The sequence below is a fragment of the Cystoisospora suis genome, assembly GCF_002600585.1.
Source record: "Cystoisospora suis strain Wien I chromosome Unknown contig_2149, whole genome shotgun sequence".
NCBI classification, from domain to species: domain Eukaryota; phylum Apicomplexa; class Conoidasida; order Eucoccidiorida; family Sarcocystidae; genus Cystoisospora; species Cystoisospora suis.
This window is the reverse complement of record NW_027154948.1, coordinates 12,653-29,421: the sequence shown is the minus strand read 5'-3', so window position 1 is coordinate 29,421 and position 16,769 is coordinate 12,653. Positions and strand designations below refer to the sequence as shown.

Here is a 16,769-nt window from a genome sequence, read left to right as displayed (position 1 = left end):
AGCCCCGTGCGGAGGTCAAACCCAGGTTGCCCCCTGGTGTTGCACATGGGTCCGGATCGGCGGGAGGAGAGATCTTCAAAAGGGAAGCGTTTTAGCCAAAGATTCCAACACGACGCAGACAACACACCGGATAGGCGTCCTCCCGCCGGCCATAGCATTGCCTCGAGAGCTCTTCCCAAAACGTTGGGCTAGCGCGTGAAGGCCACGTCCTCTACCACAACACAGGCGCGCCCAGTCTCCTCCGGGGCCTGCCTCGCACTCCTCCTGCTGGCAGGTCGTGCGCCTGGACTATACAGCACAATGTAGAATGTTGTTCACGCGTGGTGTGCTGGCGAATCCGTGGGTGACGCCGGTGTGTGCGTATTGGCGGGGCATCGCTAGAGTAAGCTGGCCACTGACGGGACATCTCTCAGTCGCGCTGTTTTTTCTCAGGCTGGCAACAAGGGTGGAACACAAAACCTTTTTGGTCACTTGCACTCGGCTTCGCGGATATGCGATCTCTGACTCGGGAAATTATGGAGTCAGTGCCACCGCCGTTGTATGGAGGAGTGAACAAGAACTGGTCAGGTAAGAGGCTGCCCTGCCGCTGTCGTGTACACAAGAGACAGTGGAGGGCCAACGTCATTGTCTGCACGCCGCGAACAATGCTGCGTTTGACCGATGCCTACCCAGTGCAGTTAGAGACGTGCAATATGCCCTACAGATTCCTTTTGCGCGGCTGCGTTGCTCGCAAGACGCGGTAACTAGATATGTAGTTCGTACTCCATGATTATTATAAGCAAGGAGCTACGGTACCCGTGGGTAAGTGCAGCTGACAAATTGCCTCTAAGCGCCTGCACGGACTCTGTTTGTGGCTGGCGGTGTGGCAGACGAACTTCGAGATGACTTCGTGCGCGTTCCCGCCTTACAGCGCGTCGCTTTCGTTTGCTGAATGCAATACTCGACGGGCACGTAGCCAGCATCTTATTTTTTCTGGCGTCGGTCAACTTGTTCGTCCCCGACACCTCTTTTGACTATGACGTGCGTGTGTTTCCTTTCAGACGGTATTTGCTTGGACGGCGTGCTTGCAGACGCACTAAGATCAGCAGGTAGGTGTGACGTTGGAGAAGCGCCACCTGGAGAACACGTGAATGCCGATCCAAAGAAAAGACCGCCTGTCCCTGCAGCTGGTTCGGAAAGATACCTCGCCACAGCTTCTAGAGGACCTGCGCGCTGTTCTCCGGACAAGGCCCTTACCCTCCCGGAGTGACGCACCAAGACGCTGCTGTAGTGTCTGTCGTCCGCGTTCTATCAGTTCTTAGGGCAGACACTGACTCTTCTTCTCTTTAGTCACTGTGACGTCGGAAACGCCGCTACAGTATATCGGCATGCAAGTGCGACGCGGTGAAGAAGGCCGGCACCAGTCGGCAGAGGCTTTCGTCGGAAAACACTGGGAAAAAGAACGTGAAATTGTGAGCCCCGTTGTAGCCGTCAGGTTCGCCGTTGCTTGTTCCTGTACCCCCTTCGGTTGGTGGTCGCCTGTGCTTCTGCTTGCGCCCTCTCTGGCTTCAAACCACATTGTTTTCTCGACGCCTTCCTTGCTTGGCTGCGTTTGGTTTCCTTCTTTCCTGTACCCTTCCTGCCTGACTGACGGGGCTGCTGTAGGCCGGACTCTCCCGCGTGTCATGTCAGATGGTCGAAGTTTGGTATCTTACTCGTCGTCCGGGCGCATGTCTCCCCCGGAGCTGTGTCGATTCCTCACACCTTGTTACGCTGTACCTACCTTCCTTTGCTTGTCGTAAGACGAAGTCCTCACTCCACCGAGGATGCTCGGGCGTCTTGTGGGCTTTTGTTGTTCGGCTCTGCAGGCGCACACTTGGAGTTTGCTGGCGCTGCGCAGGCTTCGTACGTTTCTTCATTGTTGTCCCGACGGCAGAGACAAGCGGGACGGACCTCAGTCGCATCCGGCCGTGGTGAGGGGGCTGAGAGAGCAGTCGGTTCAAACGGACGTCTGTCGTGTTCATGCGTATGAGCAGGACGGGAGGAGGCGGCAGCCCCGGCTGTGGACTGCAAATTCTGCAGATCACGGCGCCACACCTGCCAGCAGAATTTTGAACACTTGCAGTGTTTTGTCTTTGGCTCTTTTCGCATCGGCTCGCCGGTGTTGTTCCGGGCCGAGTCCCTCAGTAGCACGCAGCTCGAGCTACAGCGAATCTAAAGCCACGCTCGGCTCTGTTGCGGTGCGATGGTCAAACACACATCGGTCTCTTCATGTGAAAGCGTATGAACGTGGTTTCCTCTTTCGTGCATTCCGTAGTGCATTTGTGATATGGAAGTATCGCCCGAAGTACACGTTTAGAACGCCAGCTCGAATTGTTCATGTAGCGAACCAGGTGCGTGTTTGGAGAAGTGCGGAGCTCTCTGTCAAGGTAGGTATCAAGCTCCGTAGCTCCTGGAGTTTCACAAAGAACCCCCGTGCCCGCTACTTGTGGTACACTATAGGGAAGGATTGCCCGATCTTCCCGCTCATTTTGCAGGGGCAGCGACCCGCCAACATCCGACTCCCTTGGCATCCGGGTGGCTTGACAAGGATTTAGACCGGGAGTTGACATTGTCGTCAGCGGCGCAGCCTTCTGCAACTGGAGAACGGGATGACCCAACTAGGGGAGTTTTTGCAGCCGGAGTGCGCGATCTAACGAACTTTTATGTCGGACGTAAGCGCTCACTGCGGCGGGTGATCAGTAGGGGTTCTATCAAAACACGTACCCGCGCCGCAGCAGATCGTCACACGAGCTTTTTTGGTGAAGGAATTAGTTTTGTACACACACGGGAGAGACACAATACCCCGTCGTTGGCAGAAGCTGAAGAGCGCCATCGCGACAGGCAGTCGTGTTGCAAGGATATCTCCCGGCTCGCCTGTCCGTGCGAACGGGATTAGCTCAGAGTACGGTGGTACGAGGTAGTCGGTTTGAGTCTGTCGGCCAAGCGCGCGTCCATATTGTGCTCTCCGCATTCCCTTAATTGTTCGTGCTTTCCCGCTTTTCTGGGCTCAGGTGTTCAAGACCAAAGAATGGAGTAGCGGTCCATGGCAGTAAGGGAGCTAGTAGCTGTGGACAGGCCTCGGGTGGCAGATTGTGCTCACTGAATGAGGTTTCCTCGACAAACTGCGGCTATGCAGACTGTCTATGTTCTCCCTCTGTGCAGAATTTGAGCTGACTTCGGAGGTATTGGAGAGCCAGCGGGTGACCGTACAACGACTACTACTGAGTCATCCTCACCCGGACTCCTTCGCCAGAGCGGCCCTCTTCCGCCAGAGAAGTGTTAGTTACTTTTCGCTCTTGGAGCCTGACGTCTTGAAGGTACTCGTGAAGCGACTGGTGTTTACGTTGCATGGGCTAACAAATGCTGTCAGCGACGACACCGCGGAGGGGGAAGAACGGGCCCGGGGAGAGATCTGGGATGATCTCCTCAGCACGTTGGGTGAGCTTGACGCGGTTTTGTGGGCATTGCCCACAGCTTCAGAAAGCGCAACGCGGCGCGAGTCCTAGGCTGGTCACGCGACTCCGTGAGCAGCACCGAAGATACTGCAACGGACGAGACTGCGAGACTACACTCCTAGGAGAGGTGCTCAAGTGAACTGAGGGTACATTTCATGAACTCTACAGATACAATTTTGTTTGTGGGTACGGGGAAGGGGGAGGGAAGAAAGGGACTTCCTTCAAGTCTACGTGAGCACGCGAGGAGCGAGACAGAGCTTACGTTCGCAAAGAGCTCCTGCATCAGTGGTCTACGCCGGCTGTCCACCGACAACGCGAGCAGCAGTCGGACCAGCTACGTGTTCAGGCTCGGTTACTCGGGTTCCCCGTCCCGAGTCTCAGGGTGGAGGTAGGATCAGCACTGCTGTTGATCACGGTGTGCGTGAAGACCTCGTGCGCAAGCAAGAGCCTGCAGCCGCCGTCGTGAGGCGTAGGTGCACGTGCTGGGGATGTGTGGGACCACCCCCGCAGCAAAATTCGCTACTGGCTTGTCCCAACGGAAAGGTTTGAGTGCGAGTGGGACAGCCGGCGTCAGCCCGAACTTCACTCAGATTTTGTCAGCCGGGGCAAGCCGTCATGACTATAAACCGGAGTGTAGGGTCTTATGAAGTCGAGGAGACAGCAATCTTCGCACAGGATCTATCGTCTGCTATGGTGTCCTCCAAGGAGCCTTTCGACTTCGCAGCCAGGCAGCAGTTCGTCGTGCGGCCAGATGCGGTATTCCCTCCGTGTTTTAGTTTTTGTTGGATTGTCTTCTTTAAGCGACATCCGCCGGGCCGACCCGTACTAGCATTGCTTCTGCTACAGTGCGGTCGTCGTTTTTCAGTTTTGCGAAGGGGAAAAAAGATGTAGCTCAGCAGCCAACGCGCGCCGAAGGTGCGACAGGGCTGTGGTCTGCAATCCTGTACATTTGAAATTCAATGTTTCGAAGTAACTGCATAGGCTGCGCGCAATAAAGCAGTGATGCGCTGTGGCCACGCAGAAAACTGGGTCGGGCGCGGCGCCGCCTCGACAACCGCTTCGGAACCCAACACCTGTTCACTGGTCTTTCAGCCGAGAGCTTCTGTGGGTGATTCACCTCGTTTCCATCCGGCCTCTCGTGTACCAGCGCTTCCCTCTTACACGTTCACTCACGTGTTACATTGCAGTTTCCGCTTCTGTCGCTTCCCTCTTACACAAGGCTACCAACAGAATCCGAAACAGGAATGTAATACGTAAGGGAACCGAAGTCAACGCCTCTCTTTAGACGTCTGTCATCCTGTCATCTCCATCAGGGCATTCGGTGCACGGTGCGTTATTTCGCCGTGGCGGGCTCGTTGACTAGGGCGCCTCCGAGATGAGACGACGGCGTCGGCTTGTTGGTCACTTTCCGCAATCCCGAGGAGTGCCCGGGTTTCTACCCATCTGTAGTGTATGTCGACTGCCACTTGCAGTTTAGCGTAACTCGTTTCACTGAACCCAGGAAGCGCCAGCTGCGCTCGACCAAGCAGGGCGGCAACAATCGGCGCCCGCAACGCCGCCTTTCTGTGGTTGTTCAACATTACACCACTCCACCTCCGTACGGACGGGTGCGGATACAGCCGGAGAGGAAAGTCAAGTTAGCATGCACGAAAAGGGTACTTCTACTTCCAAGTCAAGCTGATGAGACCACCTACTAAACCAGAACGCAAAACGCCCAAACCATAATTTTTTCAAGCCGGGCACTCTACACTAGGCCGTGCCGTCACCTTGGTTCCACTTCAAGTGGGGAGCCTGATCCCGCCCCCGGAGCGGAAACGTTAAAAAGAGTTCCCAAAATATCTGGTTCGAGGTCTGGGTAGTCCGCAACGAACTTCCGTAGACGGTACCTATGGACAGGCAGAAAATGGGAGGACACGCACGGATAACGAAAAGTGAGTGTAACTCGGAGGGAAGGGAGAGAGAAGCGTCACCTGTAGAGACGTGAGTGGAAGATCTCTTACATAGATGTCCCTGAATAGCATAATGCTGCGTACACCCCTGCGGAGGCCCCTAAGACAAATGAATCACTTCTGGTAGTGCCACCGCCATGCCTCAAGCCCCTGCCACTGAGTGCAGGAAGAGTTTGCCCGGCGTGGAGGGAAAACGCAGGAAAACGGGGTACTGTGCGTACACGGATCCCTGGCGTGGATGGACGCCACAGAGACCTCTATAGGATGAGAAAAACATCCGCCGCTAGTAGAAATTGAACAATACAAAAGAAGCGGAGTCACGCGCATCGACAGGGAGCGCTTTGATTTAGACATGGTGTCCTTGTCCGGACTCACTGGAAAGTGGCAGAGCTTGTCACAGTGGCCGGTCCGCGGGCAGAGAAACTGTTGAATATCAACATCCTGTAGAGAAAACACACCACCGGGTCACGGCCACATATTCCACCGTATACGCTCCGGACTCAGACGAGTAAACGTCCAGAGATATGGGGGGGAGACGACACGGGGGTGTACGCGAAGATGCTCAAAGATTGTTCACGGCATACAACATCTGAGCGAGAGCAGGCTATCCTAGAGAGCTCCTTCCCATATAGTTCCCCCCGGGTGAACACACAGTCTGGCGGGGTAGGTACCAATCCTCGCCGTCGGCGCAAAACAGTGGAGGAAAGCTCTTCGAGAGCCGTGCAAAAAGACGAAAGGCGGTGTGTTGTTTTTGATATTTTTTAGACACGTACGCGTTTGTTTCGGTGAAGCTTGCTTGTGTGAACTGCGCACCCAAGATAAAACGAAGTATCTGAATGCATCACACTAACTATCGCCGCGAGAATGCACGATTACCTCGCCAGGATCCAAAGAATCGATGCAAATTTCGACCCATCGCCGGCGTCAGTGCATTAGCGAAAACTGACCCGCGCACATCGTATCGGCACCTCCGTTCTATTCTGTAGCCAACCCCCCTCAGTTTACTTGGTTTCCGGACAGAGTTCGTCCAACACTGGCTCGAGCAGGGCCCACGACGCTGTCATCACCTTGTCCCTCAGTTCACCAGGATCCTCACTGTCGTTGTCATAGGCCTCCGCGGCTGTACTGGTTCTTCCTCCCGGTCTGGTCTTCTCTGGAAATTCTGGAGGGACCCTCGAGAAAGCTCCACTTCTGCCTTTGTCGCCAGAATGGCTCAGCGCGTGTGGCGTTGAAGGTGCAGAGCCCATGCAGGCAAGCCCGTGCACGACCAGGGCCAGGCTAGATGAGCTTTGAACTCCCTCCTTGCTGTAAAAGCTGCGGCATGCTTCAACCGACAAGGCAGGGGCAGAAAACGAAGAGGAAAGGGCGCCACCGTCTTGGCGCAGCGCCTGGAGAAGAGCGAGCAGTAGTTCTTTTTCCAAAGTGAGGTCCTGCCACCCCGACTAAAACACACGGAAAAGGCAAGATCGATAAGCTCTGACATGAGCGGAGGCTCACTTCATTACTGCAACAACTGCGAGCGGGAGATCTGGTCGATGACTTGTAATAATACTTTTTCCCGCATTCTTCCGATGGAGAAAGTAGCAGTGCACCACAGCCGTTAGACACGGACGCGGCATTGTTGAAGGAAAATACACCGAGCTCACACGGCACAAATGCTTGAGTTGCCATCCCACTTTGGTTGATGGCCTTCCCTGTCTCCGGATACGCCTGCTGTCTACCAAAGCAGCCGGGAGGTGAAATAGAAAGACGAAGAGACTTTGTAGCCTGAGGATAACCAAACCTGTGGAAAATGAAGGCACTCGGAAAAAGGCCACTGTTTGACACACTATCCCTGGCACATCATGGTGAATACCATGATAGCTTACTCCGTGTCCGCGCAGAGGCATTCTTCGGAGTGCATAGACTTGAATTCCGCAAAAATGGAGGGTGCACAGATCAAGTGGTGCACGCACACAGTCACGCTCGATAGTCGAGTGCTCTCTGGAGGTCGCCATATCCTTGGTGCCCCACGAGAACCCTCACCACGGATAGTCCGTCGAAGACGGATGAAAGCTCCCTAACAGAAAAGACGGCAGTGCGGGGTTCTGCCAGATGAGAAGTCTGTCCACGACTCCTGCACTTGGCGAGAGCAGCGGCTGCCCGCCTCGAGAGACACCTAAAGAAGTCGTACGGTACTGCACACAAAAACGCGCAAGGAAAGGGCGAGAGTCTGTCTGGAACGGCGAACAAAACTGGAGAACCAGGTGGAATGCTAAGAAGAGGTTTCGAGCACACACGGTGACGTGCTAACGCGATACGGATGCAAGTCACCTCTGAAAAGTACACAGGACGGCGAGAAATGATGACAGATACCAGAAAATTAGGAGACGTAGAAGAGCTAACTACTGGAAAGTGTCAAAAGAAAGCAGTACACAGGAACCTGGTACGCGGCCCCAAGAGTCCGCCGTTAGTCGAAGGACGAAAGGTGGAGCACCTCCCACCGTGTCGGCGCCTCTGTTCGCAGAAAGAAACAGAGAGCTGGAGACCCCCCGGCTTCTCCCAGTACTTCCGAGGAGCTTCAAGGTTCTACGGCAAGGATGCAGGCAGAGCACACTCCCTTTCAAGTGCATCGACGATCTGTGCTCGCCAGCAGTTCAGGTGACGCGCATGCTAGTTCGCCTTCTCCAAAGACCGTGAGCGAACTGAACCCGACACGTGAAGGGCAGCCATGGCCGCCGACAGGTCAACGCGGCATGCGGAGTGTTTCGGGCATAGCTCTGCATGACCGCAGAGCGCTAGTTTGGCGGGACACTTAAGAAAGCCTAAGGGGCACTTCCTCTGAATGTCGCCTTGAGAAAAAAAATGACTGAAGGAACGGGGGCAGCTTTCGCCGGCAGCGCGGACGCGCTATAGTTGGAGGACAAGCCAAGCACTATGTGGGTGGACCTCTCACCTTCATATGCATCAGCTGAAAGAAAGTTAACAAGAAGCCGAAGTAACAAGCTTGCTTCCAACCTGGACGCGTCCACCGCAGGTTCAGCGTTGTCCTGTTTGCAAAGCAGATGAACGCCACAAAGGCAAGTGAGGAAATGCGCGTGCAAGAAGAAGACCGGCAGATATCCTTAGATTTCGGTGTGCAATACCACATCAGTCGGTCAAGGAAAGAAAAACAATTCTTTTGCCGCGCACCCAGAGCAACCCGGCTATCTTGATGGAATCTCCTCGCATACAGAGCCGCAGACCAGGCGGCTCTCCGGCCCAGCGCATACTTCCATCCGTGTAGAGAGTGCCGAATGTAGGCAAAGCCACTCCTGATAGCTGCTATAGGCATACGGTCGCTGTAAGCAGCAGACTCTTAGGCATTTNNAAATGCCTAAGAGTCTGCTGCTTTCCCTCATGTGCTCTTCCGTTCTGGTGTACACAGGAATGCACTGACAGTAGTCGACCTGCCGTCAAAAGACTCGGGCGTCTGGTGATGGAGCACCGATGCTACTAGACGTTCCGCATTATGAGCCGGGCCCCGCCCTTGTGTCCATTTGACGCGTCAATGCCCCACGGCCCTCTACCACTTCTTGTGTCGCCTTTCTCCGACATACGATCTGTCCGACAACCGGGATCCCCACGGGTAGGAAAGCGATCTGCTCCCTCAATGATCTCTCGCGTAGCTGTCGTTCTCTCCATAAACTTCCATCCTCTCGGTGACCGTGTTCCTTGTTCTGCTTTGCCTGTGGCGTCTCCTCTCCAGGGTTTAAGCCAGCCCCTTGCTCGGCGTCCGACGGCGTCAATGTAACATCCCCATCCCCGGAAGCAACCAAACCCCGTGAAATCCACAACCGTGTTGAAGCAGCCAAATGAGCGAACAAGTCTTTTTTAGCAGGAAACGGGGGCGTGTACGACAGGGTGGTCGTGAGCGCAAGAACGCCGGCGGACAGAGAATCAGCCGGGCGTCGAAGGAGCCTCGAAAAAAAAAAACAAAACGCGTGGGGTTACCTCGGCACCTAGTTGTTTGCGAGAAGAGAGAGCGTATCGTACACTGGCACATTCTGCATGGGAACCCCTGTGTGATTACTGGGCCCCTCTCCCACTGCTTCAGTGGAGCCCAGTTGCAGCGTTCTTGAGTCCCAACTACACCAGCTGTCTGTTGGTGTTACATCGCGGAATCTGTCTGTAAATGGTACAAGAACAAGGTACGATGGCCAGTTTATGATCTTGGTATATGCTGTTGTGGCCTTACCGGACACAAGACAGCAAGTTAATGCGGCAAGTCAGACAGTAATCGAAGCCTCACTGACAGCTACCCCCACATCGTTTTGCCTTCTTCGGAGACGGAGTTCACACAAATAAGCGCAGCGGGTCTCCACTTGTCCTGGTTCAAAAACAAGAAGCTGATAAACAGAAAGTAGGCGCCAGCGACATGCACTCCAATTACAGCTCTCTGAAAGTAACACAGACGCCCACCACGACGAGCTTGTGCTGCCTTGTCTACCGCACCGGCTCAGGGACTGCACTAAGGAGATCGCCGACCCGCAGTGTGCCAACTACCTGCGTGCACTTTCACTTCCACGAACTTACTCAGCAGCAAGCACATTGAGAGTCTCAGAGAGCAGAGTTCCACGGAAAGCTCGCCGCACAGGGCTCCCACATATGGCTGCTACGGCTACAAGAGACTGGAGAGACGCGTCGCGGGAGATAGCCTGGACAAGCGGACCCAGAACACGGGCAGACCACCTAGTTCAGATGCCGGACGCCCACCTCCGCCTACTCCACTATGCGTGACAGGCGGCAAGAAGCCAATCGGGTCAGGTTCATTCAAAAATCTGACACGGAAGTCACGCGGCAATTGTTAGTCGAAACACTGATGCGCTCCGTGGCGGCAGCTGCGTCGTCCTGATGATGTCCTACAGCAGGTCTGTACTGCATGCTCACCTGTCTTCCGTGAAGCGCAAGGGTAGCCGAGAGCTTTCTCCCGTCCCACTGGCGAATGGGCTTCGCCTGAACGTACCGCGTCTTGAGAGGCCGGCGTTGCTTCTTCTCCCACGCCTCCATGCTGCGAAAAACGCAGGTGTACAGGTGGAAACAGCGCTAAAGTGTCTACGGAGTGCGGAACAAAATGACCAGGCACTCCCAAATAACAGAGCTCGCCCGGGGGCACCCCGACACCGGCACCCACGTCTTGACTCCACACAGGGTGAGACCCGTGGTTCGATCCTCGGCCCCGGGCCCGACTTTCGATCGTGCACGGGGTGCGAGGCAGGAACACATGGTTTGGATAGCGAGAGCCGCAGAGCAACGAGCAATGACACTGTTTACACACAGGATACGACCCGCAGGCCCTGTGCATTCAAGGATGTAGACAAACTCGCAATACCGAGCTCTTTTCCAGCCTGTACCTGAGACCAACGGTACACGATGCGCAAGAAGACTCCTACACGCGTCTTGATCCTACACATTTGTCTCCCGCCACAAGAGACATTTGCAGAGTGAAAGACGGGCCATGTATCACGCACCGGTCGCACTGCCTATTCATTGGCCGGAGAACTACGGAGACGCCAGTGAAGCAACCCCTGGATCTCAGCTTACTCAACTGGTTGCATAGTTTGCCAGTTGGGGAGAGTAACAGGCTCGGCTATCTTTGACGCCGCTCGCCATTCCCCTACACTGTCGCCACATTCGTGCGCCCACTGGTCCATCTGGACGCCAACAGGCAAGCGCACACCACCAGGGTCACCGGGATAAAGGGGTTCAGGAGCATGGAGGGAGAAAACGCAAGCCACACCAAACCTTTTTGGGTCCTAGTAAAGCACGCACACGCAACTTAATACATTTGGGCCACGTCTGCAAGAAATTCAGCAGCCATCGGCAGACTCTTCGCGCCAACCGACCACGCTCTAGTGCGTAGAGGCTAGGCTGTATACACGTTACGTTCAGGGGGCGCTGCTTCTCCAACTACGTGCGCTGACGGCGCCACCACTGAATCTCACTCGGACAGAAGCACTGGCGAGAATAGACATTGCCGCCCCAACAGACGCTGGTACATGCCCCGATGTAAACAGTGAGAATACGCGGTGTTCCCAGCAGACTCCTTCCGTCCAGCCGTAGTAACAACCCGCGGCTGGTGAATATTGATCTGCGACGAGCCACAGCCTAGCTCTGAACGTGGTAAACAGACCCGTGCGTAAGACCTCGAGAGGCACAAAAAGCTTCCTGGACAGTCCAGCATATGAATCTTCAAGAACCATGGAAAATTCCACTAAACGGCAAAGCTGCAGGCACACACACACACTGCCGCAGCCACCCGGCTCGCAGAGGGAGGGGATGAGCTAGGAGGACCTCAAGTGCCGACTGCAATACCATATCTCCATCTGCGATCCGCCGGAGACGACGAAGTTCAGAAACAAACTCTTGCTTCAGATGCATATTTAGATAAATAGGAATGTTCACAGAACTCGCAATTCTTTCTGCCTGTCACGACAGGGGGAAACTCCGTCAGACGCTCCTGCTGGTGGAGACCCCTCCACTCCAGCGCCCTGCCTTGGGGACCGACACTCGAAGCGGATGGTTGCGAGAAACCTCAGGAAAACAACAGTACGCTCATCTGTTTCATCAAAAGAGGTGATGGCTTTACATGAACAAGGCGAGCTTTGGCGGCGAGCGGAAGACAGTTCACGAGGGCGACGAGGTTATTGCACCGGGGCGTCTCCCCCCAGACTTCCAGCAGCTAAACGAAAGAGAGACAGCGTCAAATAAAGCCTCTGTTGAACTGAAGGGCCGATCAGCGTTCTTAACAGAGACAGCGCATACAGTGAAGAGACAAAAAACAGTAGACCCCGGCTAGTCCAACACGTATCGGGGCAGCACCCGGGCTCGGATTCAGGCCAGGCCGCGGCCGAAGCCGGTTACTCACTTAGCACTGCATGCGTCAGCGACCGAAGTGCATCAGGGCAACTTGCTAAAGCCTCCATCGTAGTCGCGTACAGACATGTACTCTTTTATACGAGTACCACAATAGCAATCCTTCTCACTGGCTCAACAGAAGGATACACTGTCCAGGATGATAGGCGCAGCGCATCGAGTCGAGACATCGATGTAAGCAGCGAAGGGCACGCGGCGAGACGAGTCAACGCCAGCTTTGGGGAAAATGCACGCGATGGTCATGGATATATCTGTACATATATACGTAGGTTTAGATGTGAGGACAGTACTGCGTGGGTGAGGCGCACGTAGCTAAGAAGCCTTCGAACTGTCCCCTCAGATGTCACCGCAGTGTGTACCAGGTCTGTTTTTTCGTACGTGTGAATGACGGCTGAAGACGTGGGCAAGCACGAGGGACGCTCCACTGTGTACAACAGCCCTCGATACATTCGTACCAACTACCAGCACGCTCCTGGCCTTCAGTCTTCCTCCCGCGAGAGGTTCCGCAAAATGATGTCTTCGGTTTAGGTGGAGAGACACACACACGCGCGAACGCAAGAGACTGTACAGGTGCCGCCTCCTCTCTGCGTACATGTACATTGGCGGATGGGGCGAGTGAAGCGCCGCAGCAAAGTCCTTACTCCCGAAACACGCTCAACAGGGAAGGTCGGCCACGGAGTTGCTACTGTTGAATCAGAGGTTTCACAGGATGAGCTCTGCGGCGCTATGCCCGGTTACTTCTCCTTGTCACTCTACTACGTCTTAGATACCTGAGGAATCTGTTGAGAGCTCCAACCAAGCACTCTCACAAGTAGCGTTCAAAAGCAGATGGCCGTTACCCAGGTGTACTTTTAACAGCAGAAGACTGCATGCAATTCAACCAGAAACGGCACAGAAGAATCGTAAGTGAGGGCAACCTCCCTTAGAGAGGATTGCTGTGTGCTTACAGGATGGAAAAGGCGCTTAGACAAGCCTTGGGTAGAAAAATAGGCTGCCTCCAGTCTTTCAACGAGCTGCGGGAGAAGCTCGGCGTCCGTGCGGTTCAGTATGCAAAGAATGCAAAAGACGATGAAGGATTCCTGCGAGCATGGCGAGCAACAGGTGAGAACGGGAAGTCAGCAGATTCGAGAGAGGACACGGACAGTTTCTCTCTCACCTACGGGCAAGTCCGCTCTCAGAAACGAACCGGCATCCTCTTCGCAGATGAACAAAGACGCTCTCAACTGTCTCTCCCAACAGACAACTGTACAGGAACAATGACCCGGCGCAACCGTGTACACAGTGTGGGTGTATAGGCACATATATACACACATAGATGCACGTGTACGAACCCAGCAAAAGAGTTAGGAAAGAGAAGGCACTCTGCCATGTATCCCTCTCAAAACTCAACAGCTGCTCACATTGCCATCGGCTGCACACACACGGAGAACCTCTCCACGTGTGCAGGCTTCCCGGTCGCCTTGCCAGGGAGAGCGTACGCATGCATAGATGGAATACACCAGATACAATTATATCGGTCAGGGGCTGGATCCGTAAGAATCAAAACCAATCACCTCTCTCGACTTCCCTGCTTTTCTTCATTATACATGTCCTCTACGTATGAAAGCTTGGAAGTAGGTTTCCTTGGAAGTCCACCTACAAACTGGACATACTTAGACGCCTTAGTCGGCTAGGAAAACACGGAGGAGGATACAAAGATACAATCCACGTCACGTCATGTGTTGAAGATGTGTGTTGAGATCAGCGAGGTCATGAGGCAACGTTACAATGACTGCATCGTCCTTTCGGGTGGATATATGTAAGGGGCGGGAGACAACCCGTGTTCAGAGGGACACAGACACACATACACATACAAAAAAGCGGCCTCCACCTTGCCTAGTGTATCATACATACACTTGAACCGTACCTCCTCATCTAAGGCAAGTTGCTTCAGTCTCTCTACACATAACCCCCACTGGCGCTCCAGGCAAGCTCTCAGAGATCTTTCCTTTTCTCCGTCTAGCCCTCTGGTCAGAAAATCATCTGAACCCTTCGTCTCATGCTCGCACGCAAGCTCTGTTTCACCACTAGCCGCTCCTTCCACCTTTTTTCCTAATGGAATGTTGTCTTCCTTTCCTTCTTCTTTGTTTCGCTTGTCTTCATTCTTGAACTTTGTCAGGTCTTCTGGAGTCTTTGCCCCTTGAGCAGCAATGTCAGCAGCAACTTTGATTGTACATGCAACGACATCTGACGAGCTAAGAAAGGCAAGCTGATCTTCCCAGTTCTCCTCTAGATCTTTTACAAGCAGATCTAGTACATGCATACGTCGTTGTAATTCTGCCTGTGTCTCTTTCTCAACCCTGATCTTGTAAGCTGTGAGAGAAGGAGCACTGAAGTTTTCAGGAGATGAGGACGGGTCTCCATCCTTCTTGTGCACCTTATACTGAGTTGAAGCAACCGCCCGATCCTGCCACTCGAGGACGAGAGACTGTCTCTGTTCTTTCAAACGTTCCAGTAACTCTGGGAGAGCAGGGAACGAGAAGTCCTTGCATAGTTTTACATCAGAAAAAGCCATAGGGTCTATCTCTCCTGAATCAAGGACCCATGCCCTAGAGGTGCCTAAATCATCTGAAAAGGAAGAAAACGGTGAAGATGATTGTTCCTCATGCTCAGCTTGTCGAGTCCCTGTGCCTCCTTCTCCTTTCAGTCCTCCTTTACTCTTGGGCAACCCCAGGCCTACAGCTGAAGCTTCAATTGTCTCACCCCCGGTAGCCTCGAGAGAACCTTCCGACTTTCGAGAGACTGAGAGGCTAGAATAACCGCAGACAGCATGTGAAGCTTTATCAGCGAGTTCATTCAAGGGTCCGGAAGAAGTGTGAGTTTCATGTAGTTGTGCACTGAGTTTATGTAGACCTGAAATGTGACGTGGCGACCTAGTATAGAAAGCAACGTTTCCTGGTATACTAGAAAACAAAGATGAGGCTGATGCCTCTCTTGAAAGAAAAAACCGTGGGAAGCTGGAGATGGTATCTGAGAAGAACGCCCGTGCAAGTTGTGCGGGCACAGAGACGCCTTGACACATTCCGACGCCAATGCAAAACGGAGACATCCCGGATCTTTCGGAATATTCGAGGCGGGTGGTGGAACTGGTGTCGCAAGCAGGTTCAAATATTCTTTTCACCTTTTCAAACCTTCTGCAAGATGTACGCGACGGCGGCACTTCGGGAGCTTCAGCAGATTCCTTGCGTTGTCCATCTCGACCTGACATGACGCTTCCGCTTGCATACCACCTTCTTCTCTGCCTCGCACTCCAGAGGACAAGGGCACCCCGCCACTGCGTAATCCCTAGTCTTCCAGACATCGCCGCCCACTGCGGATTTCCTTTATTTACAGAGAGGGTCCCGTCTCCCCATCTCCTGATGATTTTTGAGGCCATGGCTCCAAGAGGGAAAGGAAAAGAGCGGAAGATTTAACTGCACCCAACAAGGACTTTCCATTACGAGTGACGACGTCTCGAAGCCAGAGAAGAGCACGCCTGCCACGGCTGGAGACACAAGGGGAACCTCAACGGTGAACGGATGCAAGAATGGAAATGAAGACAGAAAAGAGATAGCAGCCACTTTCTGGAGAAGTCCGACTACCGGAATAGAGAAGAATTACCAGCGTAAGGTGTAACGGTCGGCTCCACCTCTGGCCCCGCTACGAAGAGATCTCTACAGGCATGTGTCAACAACAGAGAGAAGGTAATGGTGATCGCTTCGAGGGGCACATCAAGGGAAATTTCCGCCGTCCTTACTACTGGAAGACCTGAGGAAGAGAGGAAAGAGAGCACGGAAGAAAAAAAGAGAACTCCTTTTCACCACCGACCAATCTACACAGAAATGCTAGCACAGCAGCAACACCTGCTGGGACCAAGTCAACGGAACCCTCGCTCTGATGGAAGAAGGCGTGATGTAGATGGGACGAGACAGACATCCACAGGAAGCTAAACAAAGCCGGGGGGACTGTATCACATGCATGCAGGAGACGGGGCTGAAGCAAGAACAAAGGAGGCCACCCCACACAGAAGAGGCTTTCTTGTGCTTTTTCCGAGGAAGATAGCGGGCTGGATATTCCTGTAAGATGCACGGTTTTCGTGATTGCTCGCCGTGTTGCGGGGAAGGGCCGCGTGCGAGTTGACTCACTGCTGGCGCCTGCGACAGTTGCACTCGGGAGGCCGCTCATCCCCGAACAGAAGTCAGCCGTCTCCGAGCTACTCCACTGGTGGCTGCACCTGACCCGAGCGGTGGAACGGGGACTCGCGGCGCTTGCAACAAACGAAGAGGAGTAAATATACTTAATAGGAGGGCTGTTGCCCAAGTCTCTGCACAGACTGTCTCCTCCTCTGGAGGCGGAACAGCGAAGGGACCCACCTCGATACCACACTGGAGATTCCGCTGTGCGCCGTAGGAGTCTCTAGCACACTGTAACT

General features: G+C 54.0%; 2 protein-coding genes across 2 annotated transcripts; one reads left to right on the top strand and one right to left on the bottom strand.

Annotated features, from left to right (window-relative positions):
• Positions 1 to 317: 317 nt before the first annotated feature.
• On the top strand, positions 318 to 4,357 carry CSUI_004567 (uncharacterized protein). Its single transcript, XM_068064755.1, has 5 exons — positions 318 to 567; positions 1,041 to 1,088; positions 1,848 to 1,952; positions 2,517 to 2,693; positions 3,184 to 4,357. Exons 1-5 carry the CDS (start codon positions 492 to 494, stop codon positions 3,525 to 3,527), a joined length of 750 nt encoding a protein of 249 aa, XP_067923272.1. The 5' UTR covers positions 318 to 491; the 3' UTR covers positions 3,528 to 4,357.
• Positions 4,358 to 5,316: 959 nt separating this feature from the next.
• CSUI_004566 (uncharacterized protein) lies at positions 5,317 to 16,420 on the bottom strand. Its single transcript, XM_068064754.1, has 12 exons — positions 14,226 to 16,420; positions 13,267 to 13,398; positions 12,033 to 12,125; positions 10,988 to 11,097; positions 10,334 to 10,454; positions 9,980 to 10,101; positions 9,004 to 9,364; positions 8,361 to 8,454; positions 7,451 to 7,602; positions 6,427 to 6,867; positions 5,801 to 5,866; positions 5,317 to 5,362 (listed from the first exon to the last, which is right to left on the bottom strand). Exons 1-10 carry the CDS (start codon positions 15,732 to 15,734, stop codon positions 6,427 to 6,429), a joined length of 3,135 nt encoding a protein of 1,044 aa, XP_067923271.1. The 5' UTR covers positions 15,735 to 16,420; the 3' UTR covers positions 5,317 to 5,362; positions 5,801 to 5,866.
• Positions 16,421 to 16,769: the final 349 nt, after the last annotated feature.